Source organism: Alligator mississippiensis, chromosome 1 (genome assembly GCF_030867095.1).
Source record: "Alligator mississippiensis isolate rAllMis1 chromosome 1, rAllMis1, whole genome shotgun sequence".
NCBI classification, from domain to species: Eukaryota; Metazoa; Chordata; order Crocodylia; family Alligatoridae; genus Alligator; species Alligator mississippiensis.
This window is the reverse complement of record NC_081824.1, coordinates 367,816,074-367,832,058: the sequence shown is the minus strand read 5'-3', so window position 1 is coordinate 367,832,058 and position 15,985 is coordinate 367,816,074. Positions and strand designations below refer to the sequence as shown.

At 46.3% G+C, this 15,985-nt stretch overlaps 1 protein-coding gene across 2 annotated transcripts in view; it reads left to right on the top strand.

The window, feature by feature from the left end:
- Positions 1-15,985, top strand: part of CLDN10 (claudin 10) — a 105,573-nt gene that overhangs the window by 75,625 nt on the left and 13,963 nt on the right. Inside the window, exon 1 of one of the 2 annotated variants that reach the window (XM_006258990.4) lies at positions 14,555-14,793. The exons of the other annotated variant lie outside the window; for it this stretch is intronic. Coding sequence (XP_006259052.1) covers positions 14,574-14,793 — 220 coding nt within the window. The 5' untranslated portion in view covers positions 14,555-14,573. Of the gene's footprint in view, positions 1-14,554; positions 14,794-15,985 lie in introns of those variants that run through there. 2 annotated transcript variants of the gene reach the window in all.

The following is a 15,985-nucleotide window of genomic DNA, read 5'->3' as shown; positions in this document are numbered from 1 at the left end:
TGCTGAAGGAGAGCCCACTGATACCTTGACTGATCACACCAGTGCCCTGTGAGGGAGAGGTAGTCATGATCTCCACCCCAGCTTCTCCAGATGTCCAAGTACAAGGCTACCTGCAGACCTGCCTTTCACAGCTCCTTCCTCAAGTACTCCCTGTATGAGGCATGCAGGACCGGCAGCACCGTCCTGCTAAAGGGGGTGCATGTGGGCACTTGGAAGGATGGGGCCGTGAGTGCCATGAGCTGCCTGAACCCTGGATGCTCAACAAAGGAGAAGGGCTGGCCATCTAGAGCAAACATCTCCCCAATGTTTTGGGTGATCTCACTCACCTTGGGAATGCACCCCCTTTGTCTCCACCTTTCCCCACTGGTCCAGAGTGGCCTGTCTCTGCTTCTTGGGGATGGGGGACTTGGAGCGAGAAGAGGATTTCTTTTTGGGCATGCTCCCACTGGTGCCAGGCTGAGGAGGAACAAGGGCAAGGGGATTCTGTCTCCTGAGTCATTGCCATGGTGGCAGAGTGTTCCACCTCCTTACCCTGGCTGATATGCTTTCAGCAGTGCTGGCAGGTAGCATACGTGGGATCATCTGCCACCTCAAAATGATTTCACACTACACTACCCACAGGCTTCTGGGTTGAAGGTAGGGATCCTGCCTGATCCCCCTCCTCCCCACCTGCCCCCACAACCTCCTTTGAAGTGCCTTCTAGAGAAGGAGACCTGCCTCTAGGGGAACTTTGAGAGGCTTGGAGCACAAACACAGATTCCCTCTCCTTCCCCAGAATTTCCTTTGCTATGGCCCTCAGCTCCTCTGCTTCCAGATCTAGCTGTTCCTCTGGCATTGGAAGGTTCATGCTGGGAACTGAAATTGGAGTGGAGAATGTCATTCTGCTGCTGGTTAGTGGTGTTAGTGGTGGTGGTACAGGTACAGGCACTGCTACCACCTCCTTGCTCCCACTAGCAGCAGAAGACTCATCACTGCCAGGAAAAAGGGTGTGTCTATGTTTGGGGTGGGAGGAACTTGTAGCTCTCTGTCTGCCCCCTTTCCCTCCCCTGCCAGAAGTCCTGGCACCTGACTTTCCAGCACGCTTCATAATGTTTGGTGTGCTGCAAAATGTGTGTATGTCTGTAATATATGTTGTGCTTTCCTGCACAGTGATGACACACTGTCAGGGAAAACACAGATTTCTTTGTGTAGGGGGAAAGAATCAAGGCAGACTAACAAAAACAAATAAGAGGATTTGCAGGGAAGAATAAGTTGAAAGGAATGGATAGGGATAACAATAGGGACTGTAGGCAAGGGTAAGTAGAAAAGGATTGGATACAACGTACGAGAAGAGAGACTAGCTACCAAGACACTAGGTAGAGTTGCCAGAGCCTTTCAGATGCTGCTGGTCCAAGAGAGAAACAACTCACAAAAGGTACAGATCACTTCAAACACAGCTTGATATGTTGTTTCTACATCCCTCCCCCAGAGCACTGTGATTGGAAGGGAACTCAAAGAAAGATCACAGTCACTGGCCAGCTACAGATGCCAATATCAGAGCAGTCTTTCCCCCCTCTTCTCCCTCCCTCTTCTCAGTTTATGTTTCCTGCAAGCCTTCCAAATCTCCGAATTGATTCAGACCTTTTAACGGGTCTCCTGATTTGATTCAGATTTGGAGATCTGGCAGCCAAATTGGGCCACATCTACTCCAAATTAAATCAGCTACCAAAGCTTTGCACAGCCCTACTTTCCACCGCTTTACACTAATGGCCGAAATAAGACTGGCCTTTAGATACACTTTCATGCTCACCAGATAAATAAATAAATAAACCATTCCACTCTTTTTCTGAGTCTATTTGTAGGGCAAAAATCCTTAGTGATCCATTGTCCCTTTTATGTTTTTAACATATCCCAAAATATTGCCAAAAAAAGGAGGTAAAGTCCAAAAGTACAAAATTTCGTTTAGAACTGTTATGAATTAGCATAGGCTTACCTGAAAATACACACACACACACACACACATATCTATATATATCTATATCTATATCTATATATCAATCTATCTTAAATAGCTAGAAATTTGGGATTATCTGTTACTACAAGGCCATCCAACTGGTGGCCTGCAGGTTCTATCTAGCCCACAAGGGTTAACATGAAGCCCCTGGCATTTGGCCACCATTGTCCCCATTGCTCTTGTTGCTCTGGTAGCTGGGGTCTCTGGGACAGGGCAGCACAGCAGGAAGGGGCACAGTGATCATCCTGCTCATGCATCAGCAGCAGTGAGGGAGCTTGTACTGCTTTCACAATGGCAACAGTAGGGATCCCATGTGGCATGTGCCCCCCATGGCACGCAGCCTATACAATGTGGGCCTCAGGGGCCCGTGACTTGTGCATCATGCAGCCCCCAGATGCTCACAAGTGTGACAGCCTTGTGTTACTGCAGCTATGCCTACTGGTCTGCACATCTACATTTTACTTTTACAGCCATTAATTCCCTGAAGTGTGCTTCCTGTTAAAATATAAACATAAAGGGGCAAATCAATCCTTTGTGCAACTTCTTTGAGTTTAATCAAGTAGCTAAATCTACCAGGGATGACTGGTCCAGTATCTTTCTCAGGACAACCTTTGGTTCAAAGCCTTCACTATTTGGTTCTGACCTTTCTCTAAAGAGCAGCTCTGTATTTAAAGTTCCATGTGTTAAAAGCTGTGACAGACTGCTGGTAAGTGTAAAATAAGCAGTAAGATGTATAATGTGTTGTTTGGAGATTGGATGGCTACCTATCAAAAGAACTGTTCCCCTTGTTATGCCCAATTTAAAAGGAATAACAATGATCAAACCATGTCTAAATTCCGTTTTTGATACAGAAACATGCCTTTGAATATATTGCCCTAGGTATGTGTCTGAAGAAGAACATCTGTCATGAAAGCAAGTGGTTACTTTATTCTGCTGCCCCGAATCAATATAGCAATGGAAAGTTATCTGGTAGAAGTTCAGTTCTTTAAAATGGCACCGTGAATTCTGAGTTATAGTTCCGCATTCCTGTAAGATAGACCTCTAATAGCATTCCCAGTTGTAGTTTTTGCTTTGCAAATCATTTCAATTTTTAGAGCTAGTTTGGAGCTCTGGAAAGGCACCAGGTTATTAGCATCCCACAGCTGCACACAGTCTGAAGTGGCAGTTGAGGTTAGCTATGGTACACGAGACAATAAATCTAGGATTGACAGCAGGGTAACTCTGGAATTCAGTTAGGTACTGATCAGCAACTGAGGGTATGGGCAGGTATTCATTTGTAGTGCTACGAAGTGTCTTGGTACTTTGTAGCACTACAAAAATATTGCGCTATGGTGGGGGTGGCAGGGTGAGGCATTCAGCCATTCCAGCCTCCTGGCTGAGGAGCTACTAAGATTCAAAGGCAAATTCTCCAGGCATATTTACCAGTATGAATGTAATGACTATACATAGCTTGAATCATTCAACTTTCAGGGCACATTTTAAGGATGATCTCATGATTCTGAAGGCTGTTTCATACTGCTGTCAACTGGTGTTTTACAGAAGTGCAAAATTCCATTCTATTCCATTGTTTGAAGCAAAAGCATTATTACGTTTTGTCCACGCATTCCAAACCTTGTTAGATAGGACACATTTTATAAATCAGCCAATAAATAAAATCTTTGCTTCAATAAATTTACCTTATTTTCTCACATACATACAATACACAGTTTTCTTCCAAAATCAGGTCCCCCAAATTGGAAGAAGCTGTTCTCTTCGCTGGAAGGAGAACTGCCATGCAATTGCCAAGATGGCTGCCAAGATGGGGGAAGTCTTGTGTTAACCCTCTCCCAGCCATAGCTATTAGCTGTGCACTGTAGCTTGTGCATGAAGCAGCAAGTGAGCTACTGGTAGTATGTTGATAAGGCTTGTTATATAGAAACAGCACTTTATTTACAGGAACCACTGGTGATGTGCAGGGGGTGCATGTGGGTGCATGTGCATCCCCTGAGCGTTGCAGTGCATCCCCTGTGAAAAGGTGCCACGGACGGTTGCTGCTGCCCCCCACAACTTGCTCCCCATCGCCAACTCCACTGGCACCATCTGCGGGAGGTCTTTGATCGATGCCGGCCACTGCCAGCAGTGTCCACGGGTGGTCGCCAACCACTGGTCAGCACTCACCACCACCCCCGCCCCCCACAGCCAACAGTGCTGCGGCAGCTCCCCACTTGCCTCCACCATGCTCCCACTGCTGCCACTGCTGCCACTGCCTGTGGGATCTTGCCATGCCCCCCAGCTTCCGGGGGCATGCAGTGTTCATGACAGGAACTTATATTAAAAACCTACATACGGTAAAGAACTAACACTCTCCTTGCAAGGGTCCAGGGCCCAACCTTGTGTGACATAGAGTAACTCCTCCTGGAAATACAGTCTCCAGGAAGTATGGCATCCCAGGAGACAGTCTGAGTCTGGTAGCTGACAACACTTCATGGGCACTCTGTGTCACACATAGAAGGGTGATACCTAAAAACTTGTCTATGTCTATACCAACCATACAGATGATCAAATAAGACATAGCACCTACAAGAATTGTTGCCTCTATGTCACACAGTTGGGTATAACTGAAAAACCCCTCTTATTTTTCTACATTCTGCCTTCCATAAAAACAAGCTGTTTGTTTGATTCGGGGGAGTGTTGTATGCAAGAAAATATGGTAATCTCTGCTAAATAGGTTCTGATCTGCTCATGCGTAGCAAGACCAAATTCTGTGCTCAGAAAACTTTTGAAAACTATACCTGCTTTGTTTGCCAGGTGGAATGTAAAGCGAGAGATATATTTTGCAGATTTCCTGTTCAGTGTGCTAAACAGGTTATTTATTTTTAAAAGCATTGTATTTAAACGTTCCAAGGAACAGCCCAGGCTTTTTAAAATATATATATATGGCAAAGCTGAAAAAAAATCATTAATCTCAGTGTCAAAAACCAAGGTCTTTATTTTCAAAAAGACTGTAGGAATCTGATTTGAGGAAAGTTCTTCAATTATATGTCATTTTTCACTGTTTTAAAAATCTTGTATGTTAGCATTTCCTCTGAAGTCAAATATTTCTCATGTAATATAAATTCTTGTCCTAACATTTTTTTTTAATTTGGATGATTACTTTAACATTTTTTTTGATTAACTTGATTGTTGATAGCTTAAAAAACCAATTGCAATTTCCCAAGACAAACAAGAACTGTGGATTAAGAACTGTGCACCTGCTGTGAAAGATCTTTTCCAAGTTGCATAGCAAAGATAAAATCAAGAAATTATCCATTTTACTTGACTTTATTCAGAGATGAATGTCCTGCTTACATCTTTTTCATTTTATTCTGGAGATGGCCATTTCTAACTTCTGTTTGCAATATGTGATTTATCAGGAATACTCTATGACTCAAAGAAGTTAATTCTTCAATACTACTCAAATAATGATATCTGTTTTCTTTGGCCAGGTGCTCTGTGCACCCTGAAAATCATGACGCTAAAGACCCAGGAAAGAATTTCAGGTGGCCCTACTGCTGATGATAAAATTAAAAGAAATCTGAACCCAGTACACAGGCATGACGACCCTGTTCTATTTATTCTGGCTAAAGAACAAATAATGTTGTCATCCAGGATTTAATTTATGAGGCAATGATGACTGCTTGTGATTTTACCCCTTCATGTTCAAATAATATATTGTATTTCAGACTTGGCAACAAAAACGTTTCAGGACTCCTTTATGCAAAGTAATATATTTTTGCATATTATACAAGATTATCAAACGGTTTCAAGGTCATTTGCATCCCATGTATAATAAGAATGATAATTCTAAAAATTGTAATGTTAGGTCCCCTAAATGCCTATGAGACTTTTGGCAAGAAATTAGTAACAGGGTCTGATTTTTTAAAAAGGAAGGTACACATTTATTTACAAAATACACATAAATTACACATGCGTTATAAATCCACAGGGTGGAAAACTATTACTAAAGAACATAAATTAAATTCAATAACTGAGGCACCACATTATATGGGCTTGAATGGTCCCCAGTAGCAGCTTTTTCGAGGCAATGTAACAGCAATATAATCACAAGGTGACAAAAGTCATGGAAAAATGCACTAAGGACCACATTTGAACTAAGAGTTCACATGCCTTACAAGGCACACACAAAAAATATATGCTCTTCAGGGCTGCTATCAGAACACCTACAACTAGTTATGAATCAAAGAAGATTGCCCATATTATACTGATACATAATCAGAGGCTACTGACAGCCAATTTGCCATGCCAGCACAATTCTAGTCCCTTTTCAGGTGCTTTCTAAAATCTACTGATGCTATCTCAGCCTTGCCCAAATTAATCCAGTCAGTCTTCTTTCAGGACCCACTTTTCTGTGGACATTGAGTCATCCGTTCCCTTGCACCAAAGGGATCAGCTGTAGTAGAGATTTACAGCAGGTTGGGATCCACAGACTGAAAACAATGTCACCTATAAAGTTTTATTAGCCTTTCTACAGCTCTTATACATAACCTGACCAAACAGAATGGGAAACAAATCAGAGCCTGCATTTTCTGCCATGAAAGAGTATTTAAGATAGATAGATTGCTTATAATCAGGGATCCTACTTTTCTCTGATAAAAAAATCCCTAATTTTCAGATAAAAAAAAAGTAACCCAAAATCCACACTTTCCTGTAGTTGAAATGCAACACCACTATATATATATATATTAGTGGTATTTCCTTTTAATCATGGAAAAATGTGGATTTTGGGTTACTTTTTCAAATCTGAAAATTGGAAGGGGGGTTGTTAACAGAGAAAACCAGGATCCCTGCTTATAATCACTCATACAAACAGGAGCAAAATTACTTCGGTGTAGTTCTGTGTAGGACCACATTTCTTCGCTCAGCACCTCAGAATCATTCATGTAAGCAATCAGAACAGACAGATTGTACCTACTTCTCACTTACACAAAGGTCACTTTACATCATTCTAGCAATCGACAAGGCAGTATACAACTTGTATTTACACTCACTTTAAGCCCTCTTTACTCTAGAAGAGACACATAATATTGCCCTAGTGTTCATGAGAATCAAGCCCACATTATCCTCATCATCTATAAACAAGAGGAAATAGCAGTACCTATAATTACTGCCCTGCACCAAATTAAGGAAATCCAAATCCTGCCAATAATGTCCACAGTTGCTTCATCCTCATTTTTACAATGATTAACCCCCGCCCAAACCAGGAGGCTTGATACCAGTCTGTAGTACGTGAGATCATCAGGAACAAAAATTGATTTGTTGGGTGGAAGTTTCTCTAGTGCTCCTTGAAGCACACCTAACAATCCAAACCTTCACACAAAGGTCAAGACTACAGAGATTCCAGGAAACTTTAAGTGCACCCAGACAGTCAGCTGAAAGCAAGTGAAGATGCCTTTGGTCTACAGCCAGCACCCTCCCACCCTTTCAAGGTGGCAGCTTAGTAGTGACAGCTTCTGGCTGGCACTAAACTTTCTGCTACTGCATCAAGTAAGCATAGAGAAGGCCAAAGAAGCACTGGTAACTTCCACCAGACAAGGGGTTACTCTCTCACTACAGGCCTCAGCTCAGTAGAATAGACACGTTCCCAATGCACTAGGGCCCCAGATGCTTTCACATCTCTAGTGAACAGGAAGGCTGAAACTTACACAGACGATGACCTGTGCTTGCCCCCTTTACATGCCTTGTACCCCTGGATTCAAAAAAATTATCCAAACCAGTGCATTTTGATTGAGATGCCAAATTAATTTTAACAGTCAGCTACAAAGTAATTGGCTAACTCCATCTCATCTCATTCATTCTCCCCGCATAGGGGTGGAGGAAGAAAAACTTGATTCAATTTTCAAGTGAAGGTAGTTGGCATAAAACCAGCTATCCACCTCCCAAAACAGTCCAAGTGTACATGACATGAAAAAAGAATAACACAAAAGAAATGTGTCTTTTTTTCCTGCCCTATTTAAGAATAACATTTCTTAAAATTCTTTATTTTGTAAAGGACACATGAACAATCCTAGCCAGGTCATGAGAGACTACAGGGCTCTGGGAGTGGGGCTTAGAGGGTTGAGGGTGTAGGTGGTCTTTTCTTTGCTCCTCCTGGTTGTGGGTCACGGGCTGAGGAGGGAGAGACGGGTCGAAGTAGTCATCCAAAGACTGTGGTTCTGGTGTCATCATGAAGGCTTTGGCTTCCACGATCACTGTCTGCTCTTTGGTGAGAGAGCCAGTGGTCTTCTGGGGAGAGACAGCCTCCACCTCACTCATCTAGGGAGGAGGCTCTTCTCAGAGGGACTAGCTGACCTGCTCCACCAGGCTTTAAACTAAGCCTGCTGGGGGCTGGGGGGGTTACTGCCACTGCAAGCCCACTGGGCAACCTTTGTAAATCCAGCAGACTAAGGCACTTAAGGGAACCCACCCCTACCCTAGCCCAGAAACAATCTGTAGGGAAAGCAGGGGCCCCCAATGGGACACTTACCTGCCTGTACACCAATGCCAGGAGCTTGGGGAATAAACAGGAGGAACTGGTCCTCCTACTAAACGAGAATGATTACGACCTCATAGGGATAACGGAGACCTGGTGGGACTTCACCTATGACTGGGCCACAGGTATAGATGGCTATACCCTTTACAGGCAAGATTGTACAAAGATTGTAGCTCTTTATGTCAAGGACAGCTACATGTTCCTGTAAATTGACATTGGCACCCAGGAAGGATGACTAGAGTCTCTCTGGGTTAAAATACATGGGAAACGTGGCACAGGGGACATCATGGTAGGAGTCTACTACAGACTTCCTAACCAGAAACAAGAGCTGGACCAGGAATTCACCAGGGAACTGGCTGAGGCTGCATGCTCTCGGTGCATGGTTGTCATGGGAGACTTTAACTATCCAGACATCTCATGGGAAGAGCACTTGGCCAAATCTGATTGGTCACAAAGCTTCCTCACATGTGTGGATGAGCTCTACCTGACTCAAGAAGTCCATGGACCGACAAGAGGTAAAGCGTTGCTGGACCTGGTACTGGCCAAAAGGGATAATCTAGTCAGCGACCTAAGAATCAATGGAAAGTTGGGTGATAGTGAGTACGAACTGATCACCTTTACTATCCATCACAAAGCTGGCAAGTCAGTCAATGATACAGAAGTCCTTGACTTCAGTAAAGCTGACTTTGACAAGCTCAGGAGGCTTGTTGTCAAGTCCCTAAGGGACCACGACTCGACAGGAAGAGGAGTCCAAGAGGAGTGGTTGCTCCTCAAGGGAGTGATCCTGACAGCACAAGGGATGGCCATCCCATCTTGGAGGAAGGGTAGCAAAAGGGCACAGCAACCCCCTTGGCTCAGCAGGGAACTTGAGGACCGCCTATGCCTCAAAAGAGAGACATAAAGGATGGAAGGCTGGAATTACCACCAAGGAGGAGTACTCAGCACTGGTCTGTGCCAGGAAAGCCAAAGCTGCAATCAAGCTCCATCTGGCTTCACATATCAAGGATAACAAGAAGTCTTTTTTCAGATATGTAAGGAGTTGGAAAAAAGCCAAGGGTAACATTGAACCCCTGCTGAACCAAACAGGACAGCTGATAACTGACACCCAGGAAAAGATCAACCTGCTTAATGGGTACTTCGCATCTGTTTTTCATCAGTCCAATGGGACCGCCCTGCCTAGCAAGACGTGGGACGGCCAGGATGAGGGCGTATTTATACCCAGCATCGGTGTTGATCTAGTAAAGGATCACCTTGAGAGGCTGGACATCTTCAAGTCAGCTGGTCCTGACAGATTACACCCTGGAGTACTCAAGGAGTTGGCAGGGGTCATAGCCCAACCATTGGCAAAATTATTCAAAAACTTGTGGCGCTCAGATGAAGTACCTGAAGACTGGAAGAAGGCCAATGTGGTACCCATCTTCAAGAAAGGGCAGAAAGTAGATTGTGGGAATTACAGGCCAATCAGCTTGACCTCAATCCCCGGTAAGATTATGGAGAAAATTATCAAGGAGACCCTTCTGGATAAGCTGGCTGAGGGCAACATCCTGAGAGACAGCCAGCACGGGTTTGTTACGGGTAGGTTTTGCCTGACCATTCTCATCTCCTTCTATGATCAGCCGACATATCACCTGGACAAGGGAGAAGAGTTTGACATCATATATCTGGACTTTAAAAAAGCCTTTGATCTGGTGTCCCATGACCTCCACATGGAAAAATTGGTCAACTGGGGCCTTGGCTACACCACAGTCTGATGGCTGGGAAATTGGCTCCAAGGTCAGACCCAGAGAGTAGTAGTTGATGGTAGCGAATCATTATGGCACTCCATGACCAGTGCCGTCCCCCAAGGCTCTGTCCTTGGACCGGTTCTCTTTAACATCTTTATCAATGATGTGGACATTTGTGTCAGAAGCACACTGGCTAAGTTCGCTAATGACACTAAACTTTGGGGCATAGCGTCCACACCTGAGGACAGGCTAGTGATCCAGGCTGACTTGGATAAACGTAGTAAGCGGCGGATACAAACCTGATGACGTTCAGTACTGATAAGATACTCCACCTCGGGGAAAAATCCCTGCAGCATACTTATAGGCTCGGCAGTGCTATGCTTGCTAGCATCACGGCTGAAAGAGACTTGCGGATCATGATTGACCACAAGATGAACATGAGCCACCGATGTGATGTCGCAGCTGGTAAAGCAAACAAAACCCTGGCTTGCATCCATAGATACTTCTCAAGTAAATCTCAGGATATCATCCTCCCGCTTTACTCAGCCTTGGTGAGGCTGCAGCTGGAGTACTGCATCCAGTTCTGGGCTCCACAATTCAAGAAGGATTTCAAGAAGCTCAAGAGAGAGTCCAGAGGAGAGCCACATGCATGATCAAAGGGCAAGAGAACAGGCCTTATGAAGAGAAGCTGAGAATTATGGGACTCTTCAGCCTGGAAAAGTGCAGGCTCAGGGAGGACCTGGTGGCTGCTTATAAGTAAATAAGGGGTGTGCATCAGGGCCTGGGAGAAGGTCTGTTCACCAGAGTGCCCCAAGGAAAAAGAAGGACCAATGGTCATAAACTCCTCCAAGACCATTTTAGGCTGGACGTAAGAAAAAATTTCTTTACTGACCGAGCCCCCAAGACCTGGAATAGACTCCCTCCAGAAGTGGTGCAGGAACCTATTCTGGACTCGTTCAAGAAACACTTGGCTGCTTATCTTGCTGGGATCCTTTGACTCTAGCTGACTTCCTGCCCCTGGGGCAGGGGGCTGGACTTGACGATCTTTGAGGGCCCTTCCAGCTCTAACATCTATGAAATCTATGTAATTACACAATTATGCTGCTTTAATGTAAAGGGATCTACTCCATGTGACTGCACCTCAGCTGATCCATTTCACTGTTCTATGTGTTTGCTCCTATCCTGCAGCAAGTGAAATCAATAACCCAGCCCTATCTCATTCAGGGGTAAATTGGCCTGGTTTAACCTCCACTTACCATGGGATTGAAGCAGACTGGTAAAACAGTAAATGTGGATTCAGCTGAATTGAGGTAAGTCTTCCGCCCACTCCTTTTTAAAGTAGTACAATTGCTTCATCTGTCTAGACCAATGCTGTTCAACCTTTCAGCCCCATGGGCCAGATGTGTGGTATGCAGCTGGTCTGTGGGCTGGATTGGGCCCCTCGTGCTTGGATCAGGCCCTGCGCTGCCCCAGACCTGCATGCCCATATTGGGTCCTACGCTGCACGCCCATATCGGGTCCCAGCCCGGCGGGCAGCATACCACCTCCCCCTGCCCCACACAGCCAGAAATTTAGGAGCAGAGGAGCAGCGGTTAACACTGCCATTCTTCCCTTCCACCAAATTTTCAGACCCGGGGGGAGACCATGGACCAGATGACACAGATCTACAGGCCACATCCAGCCTGCAGGCTGGAGGCTGAGTACCCCTAGTCTAGAGTCTCAGGTTGTGACTGATTCCTAATGCCATCTTCCCTGACTTCAGGTCCACTGAGTCTTCTAGAATTCACAGTGCTCTGTCTTTGATCTTTGCATTTCCAAGTCCCTGAGACTTCCACAAGATTTTTGATGCGCTAGAAGTGAGGGAAGAATGTCAGAGCATAAATGGAATCAATCAGAATCTGGGGGTGCCTGTACATGAGCACAAAGGCTGCTCCATGTAATCGAGTCTGCTGGAACATGATAATTACCATGCTCCAGCAGCCTCCCGTGTCTCATGTATCAGCATCCCCACACTTCATAATGGCAGTGGGGGGCACTTGAACTAAAGCTCGTCAAATGAGTTTTAGTTTAAGCCCACCCGCCGTCATTTTGAAGTGCGGGGATGCTGATACATGAGATGCTGCAGTGCTTTAATTAGAGTGGCTCTCAGAGAAAATTTACTGGTGAGAAAATTTCAGGAGACCCCCTCCAGGCATTGGGTCTGCTGGGGCACTATGGTACAGCAGTTAAGGTATCTTGCTAGGTTCTAAAAGCATGAGCTGAGTCTTGCTCCACCCCCCGTTGACCCAGCTATAGCTGGGAACCTAGTCATTCAGAATGGGACATTAAGGGCAAGCAGACATGATACCTACACCCCTCCCTCATGTGCCACTGGCTGTAGAACTGGCCTGCCATATCCAAAGTAGGCTTGGGCAGACCTCTTTTGGGCACACTTGTTACTGACAATTTCCTCCCTGCACCTTCAAAAGAACTCTCTGAAGAGCAAGAAGTCCAAATGTAATCATAGAAAGTTTGTTCTGGTTTTTATTGTTTTAAATAGCACTTTAGCCCTATCCTTTTTCTAACTTGAGCTTTGCTTAAAAGACTTGAGAGATAAGAATGTTCCAGTGCTGCTGCTACATGCAACCCCTCTGAGGCCTTGCCTACACTGAAAAACTGACTGGCATAGCTATTTCAGAATAATCTCTGCAATGCCCTACTAGGTAGATTAGCCCAGTTATTACTTTTCATAGGAGAGCTGAATATGTAAATCCTTGGAGGCTTTGAAGACCCACTAGACAAAGTGACAAAGTGATGGTCCTGCTTTGAGCATGGGGGAGGGGGATGATGACGGACAGATGAATGGGACTATATGACCTCCTGAGGTCCCTTCCAACCCTCATAGTCTATGATGAGGACTGTACAAAGCTTAAGAAGCTGCAAGGCTGGTGCAGACCATAAATAATGTGATCCTGTGAGATCTGGCTTATTCTGCTGGATCAGCAGAAGCTGTATAAATCCTGAATTTTAGAAGTGAACTGGAACATGCGTCCACTCATTCACATTGAAGTAAGGGAGCAGATCCCAAAGGATAGCTACATTGTACCAGGATTTGTAGGAGACAATTTGCACCCGTGCAGCAGTTCTCAACCTTTTCAGAGCCAGGTAGCTCTTTGTCGACTCAAGGAACCTCTTGAAAAATCCCAGCTCTTCAATTTCATGTGGCATTATTTATGACCACAGCATAACAGGAGCAATTCTTCTGTTGCAAAGAGCACAGAAAGCCACAGTAGGCAGCATGGCTTGGGCATGCTGAATTCCTCTGGGCTGATCTTGTGAATCTGTAGCCAATGTTTGCACACCTTGCAGCACTAATGTGCGCGGGACCTTTAAAAGGCTCTCATGGCACTGTCCCGGCTCGTGTACAGAAGCAGCACTTGTTCCCTCTTTAGATCGTGTCACAGGTTTTGGCCGTTTTGTGGCCAAAATTGGACAACTGCTCTCTCTCTCTCACACCTATACACTCTCACATGCAATCACACACTCTCTGTCACCCCCCGCCACACAAATCACAAATGCTGTCTCACACATACATAATTATACACACACTCTCACACAGTCATGTACACTCTCTCACACACAATCACACACACATGCAGTCATGCACACTTACACAATCATACCTGTTCTCTCAATCTAAAACACACGCACTCTTACATAGTCTGTCACACACTTTCTCACGCACACTCAATCACAGTCTCACGCTCACTCACACACACTCACACTCTCACACACAAGCACACATACCCTACCTCACACAATCTCTCACACTGTCAGTCTGCCACACGCGCACACATACTCTCACAATCACACAATCTCATACACTCTGTCCCACACATACTCTCGCACACCCTCAGACACAATGTCTCTCTCACACATGCACACTCACTAAAACAGCCTCTTGCACACACATACTCTTTCACATGCAAACACAGTCTCACACACACTCTCAGTCTCTCCCTCTCACACACACTCAGAAAAAGTCTCCCACACACACACACACACACACACACACAATCTCTCACATACACACTCTCTCACACACGCAGTCTCCCTCTCTCTCCCGCACACACACACTCTCACACAAACACACAGCGTCTCATGCAAGCACCCAACCCCTCGCTGTCTCTCACACGCCCGGCCGCCCCCGGCTGCAGGCGCAGGGCAGGGCAGAGCCGAGCCGGGCCGGGCCGGCCCCAATGGTGTCCCGGGGGCCGGGGCGGGGCGGGGCGGGACGAGGCGGGCGCGCGGCTCCTCCCAGGCCGGGGCCGGGGCCGGTCCCTTGTCGCCCAGGCCGGGCGGCGAGGCCATGGCGAGCACGACGGCGGAGATCGCGGCGCTGGCGCTGGCGCTGGCGGGCTGGGTGCTGGTGTCCTCCACGCTGCCCACCGACTACTGGAAGGTCTCGTCCATCGACGGCACCGTCATCACCACCGCCACCTTCTGGGCCAACCTGTGGAAGACCTGCGTGACCGACTCCACCGGCGTCTCCAACTGCAAGGACTTCCCCTCCATGCTGGCCCTGGACGGTCTGCACCGACCCCTTCCCCTCTCTGCCTGTGCTGCTCCGTGGGGCGGGGAGGGGGCTGGAGGGGGCACTGCGGGGCTCCTCGGGCATCTGCCCCTCTTCTCCCGAGGCTGGGGAGGGGGAGAGAGGGGCAGAGGGGCTGCTCGAGAGTGCAGAGCTCTCCCATCTCCCCGGCAGCTGATTTAGACTTCAGCATTCGGGTGTCAGACCTCGACCAGGCTCCTTGCCCTGCCCTGGCCACAAAGCCTGAGCGCTGCGCTTTAATCCCACTCCGATGCCTGCGCTAAAGCCTAGGCCGGACGCGCAGCCTGTGCCTTGTGGGCAAACAGAGGCGGGGGCGTGAGACCCCTCCGACCCCCATCCTAGGACTGTGGGCTATCTCCCACCTCCAGCGACTTCTGGGAGGCTAACGCCAATGTCACCACTTGGGTCGGGCTTTGAGTAGATGCAGGGATGTGCCGGCCGCCAGTCGGTCGCAGCGAGATGCCAACGGCTCCATTCTGTCCCCTTATTCATTTCTGATCAAAAATGGCAGGGCATGAAACACAGCTTCTCATCCAAAACTTGCTTCCCAGGGTGGTTTTAGGCGCAGGTCAGAAACATTTCTTAAAATTGAACTGATTCTTTCCCACTCTTGCTTTCCTGGACACTCAGGCACTTAAGTGAGCTGACTTTTCCTTTTGTGTTCCCAAGTTTTTCAATATTATGTAGTTAACTTGGAACTTCCTACCTGCAATTTGTTTGAAAGATTAACAGGCATATATATTCCACACTTGGCAGTTTACAGGAGGATAACTCTGCACACTACCTTCTCCAGCTGTCAGTAGCTAATTTCCTATGTGAATGCCAAGCAGTTCACTTGGAGCTGACATGAAAAGAACAGGACCTAATTTTTCTTGTCTCTTAATTGTTTCTAAACCATTGAGACATTAAGCTTTTTATGTTTTTGCCAAACGTGCCCAGGATTGGAGGGAGGGGGGAGGAAATGAACCTTTACATCATTCTATTTTAATGAATGTTCTTTTGCTTCCAAGTGGTACTAACTCAGATGTAATTACTTTATTGATAAATGGCAATTTAAAAGTTTGCAACAGTTGGGTATGCACGAATAAGATGTGCATCGCTTAGTTTTGAAGCAAGTAGCAATACAGTGCTGCAACTGCGATTTTATTCCGGTGTTTGAAGCTAAAGAT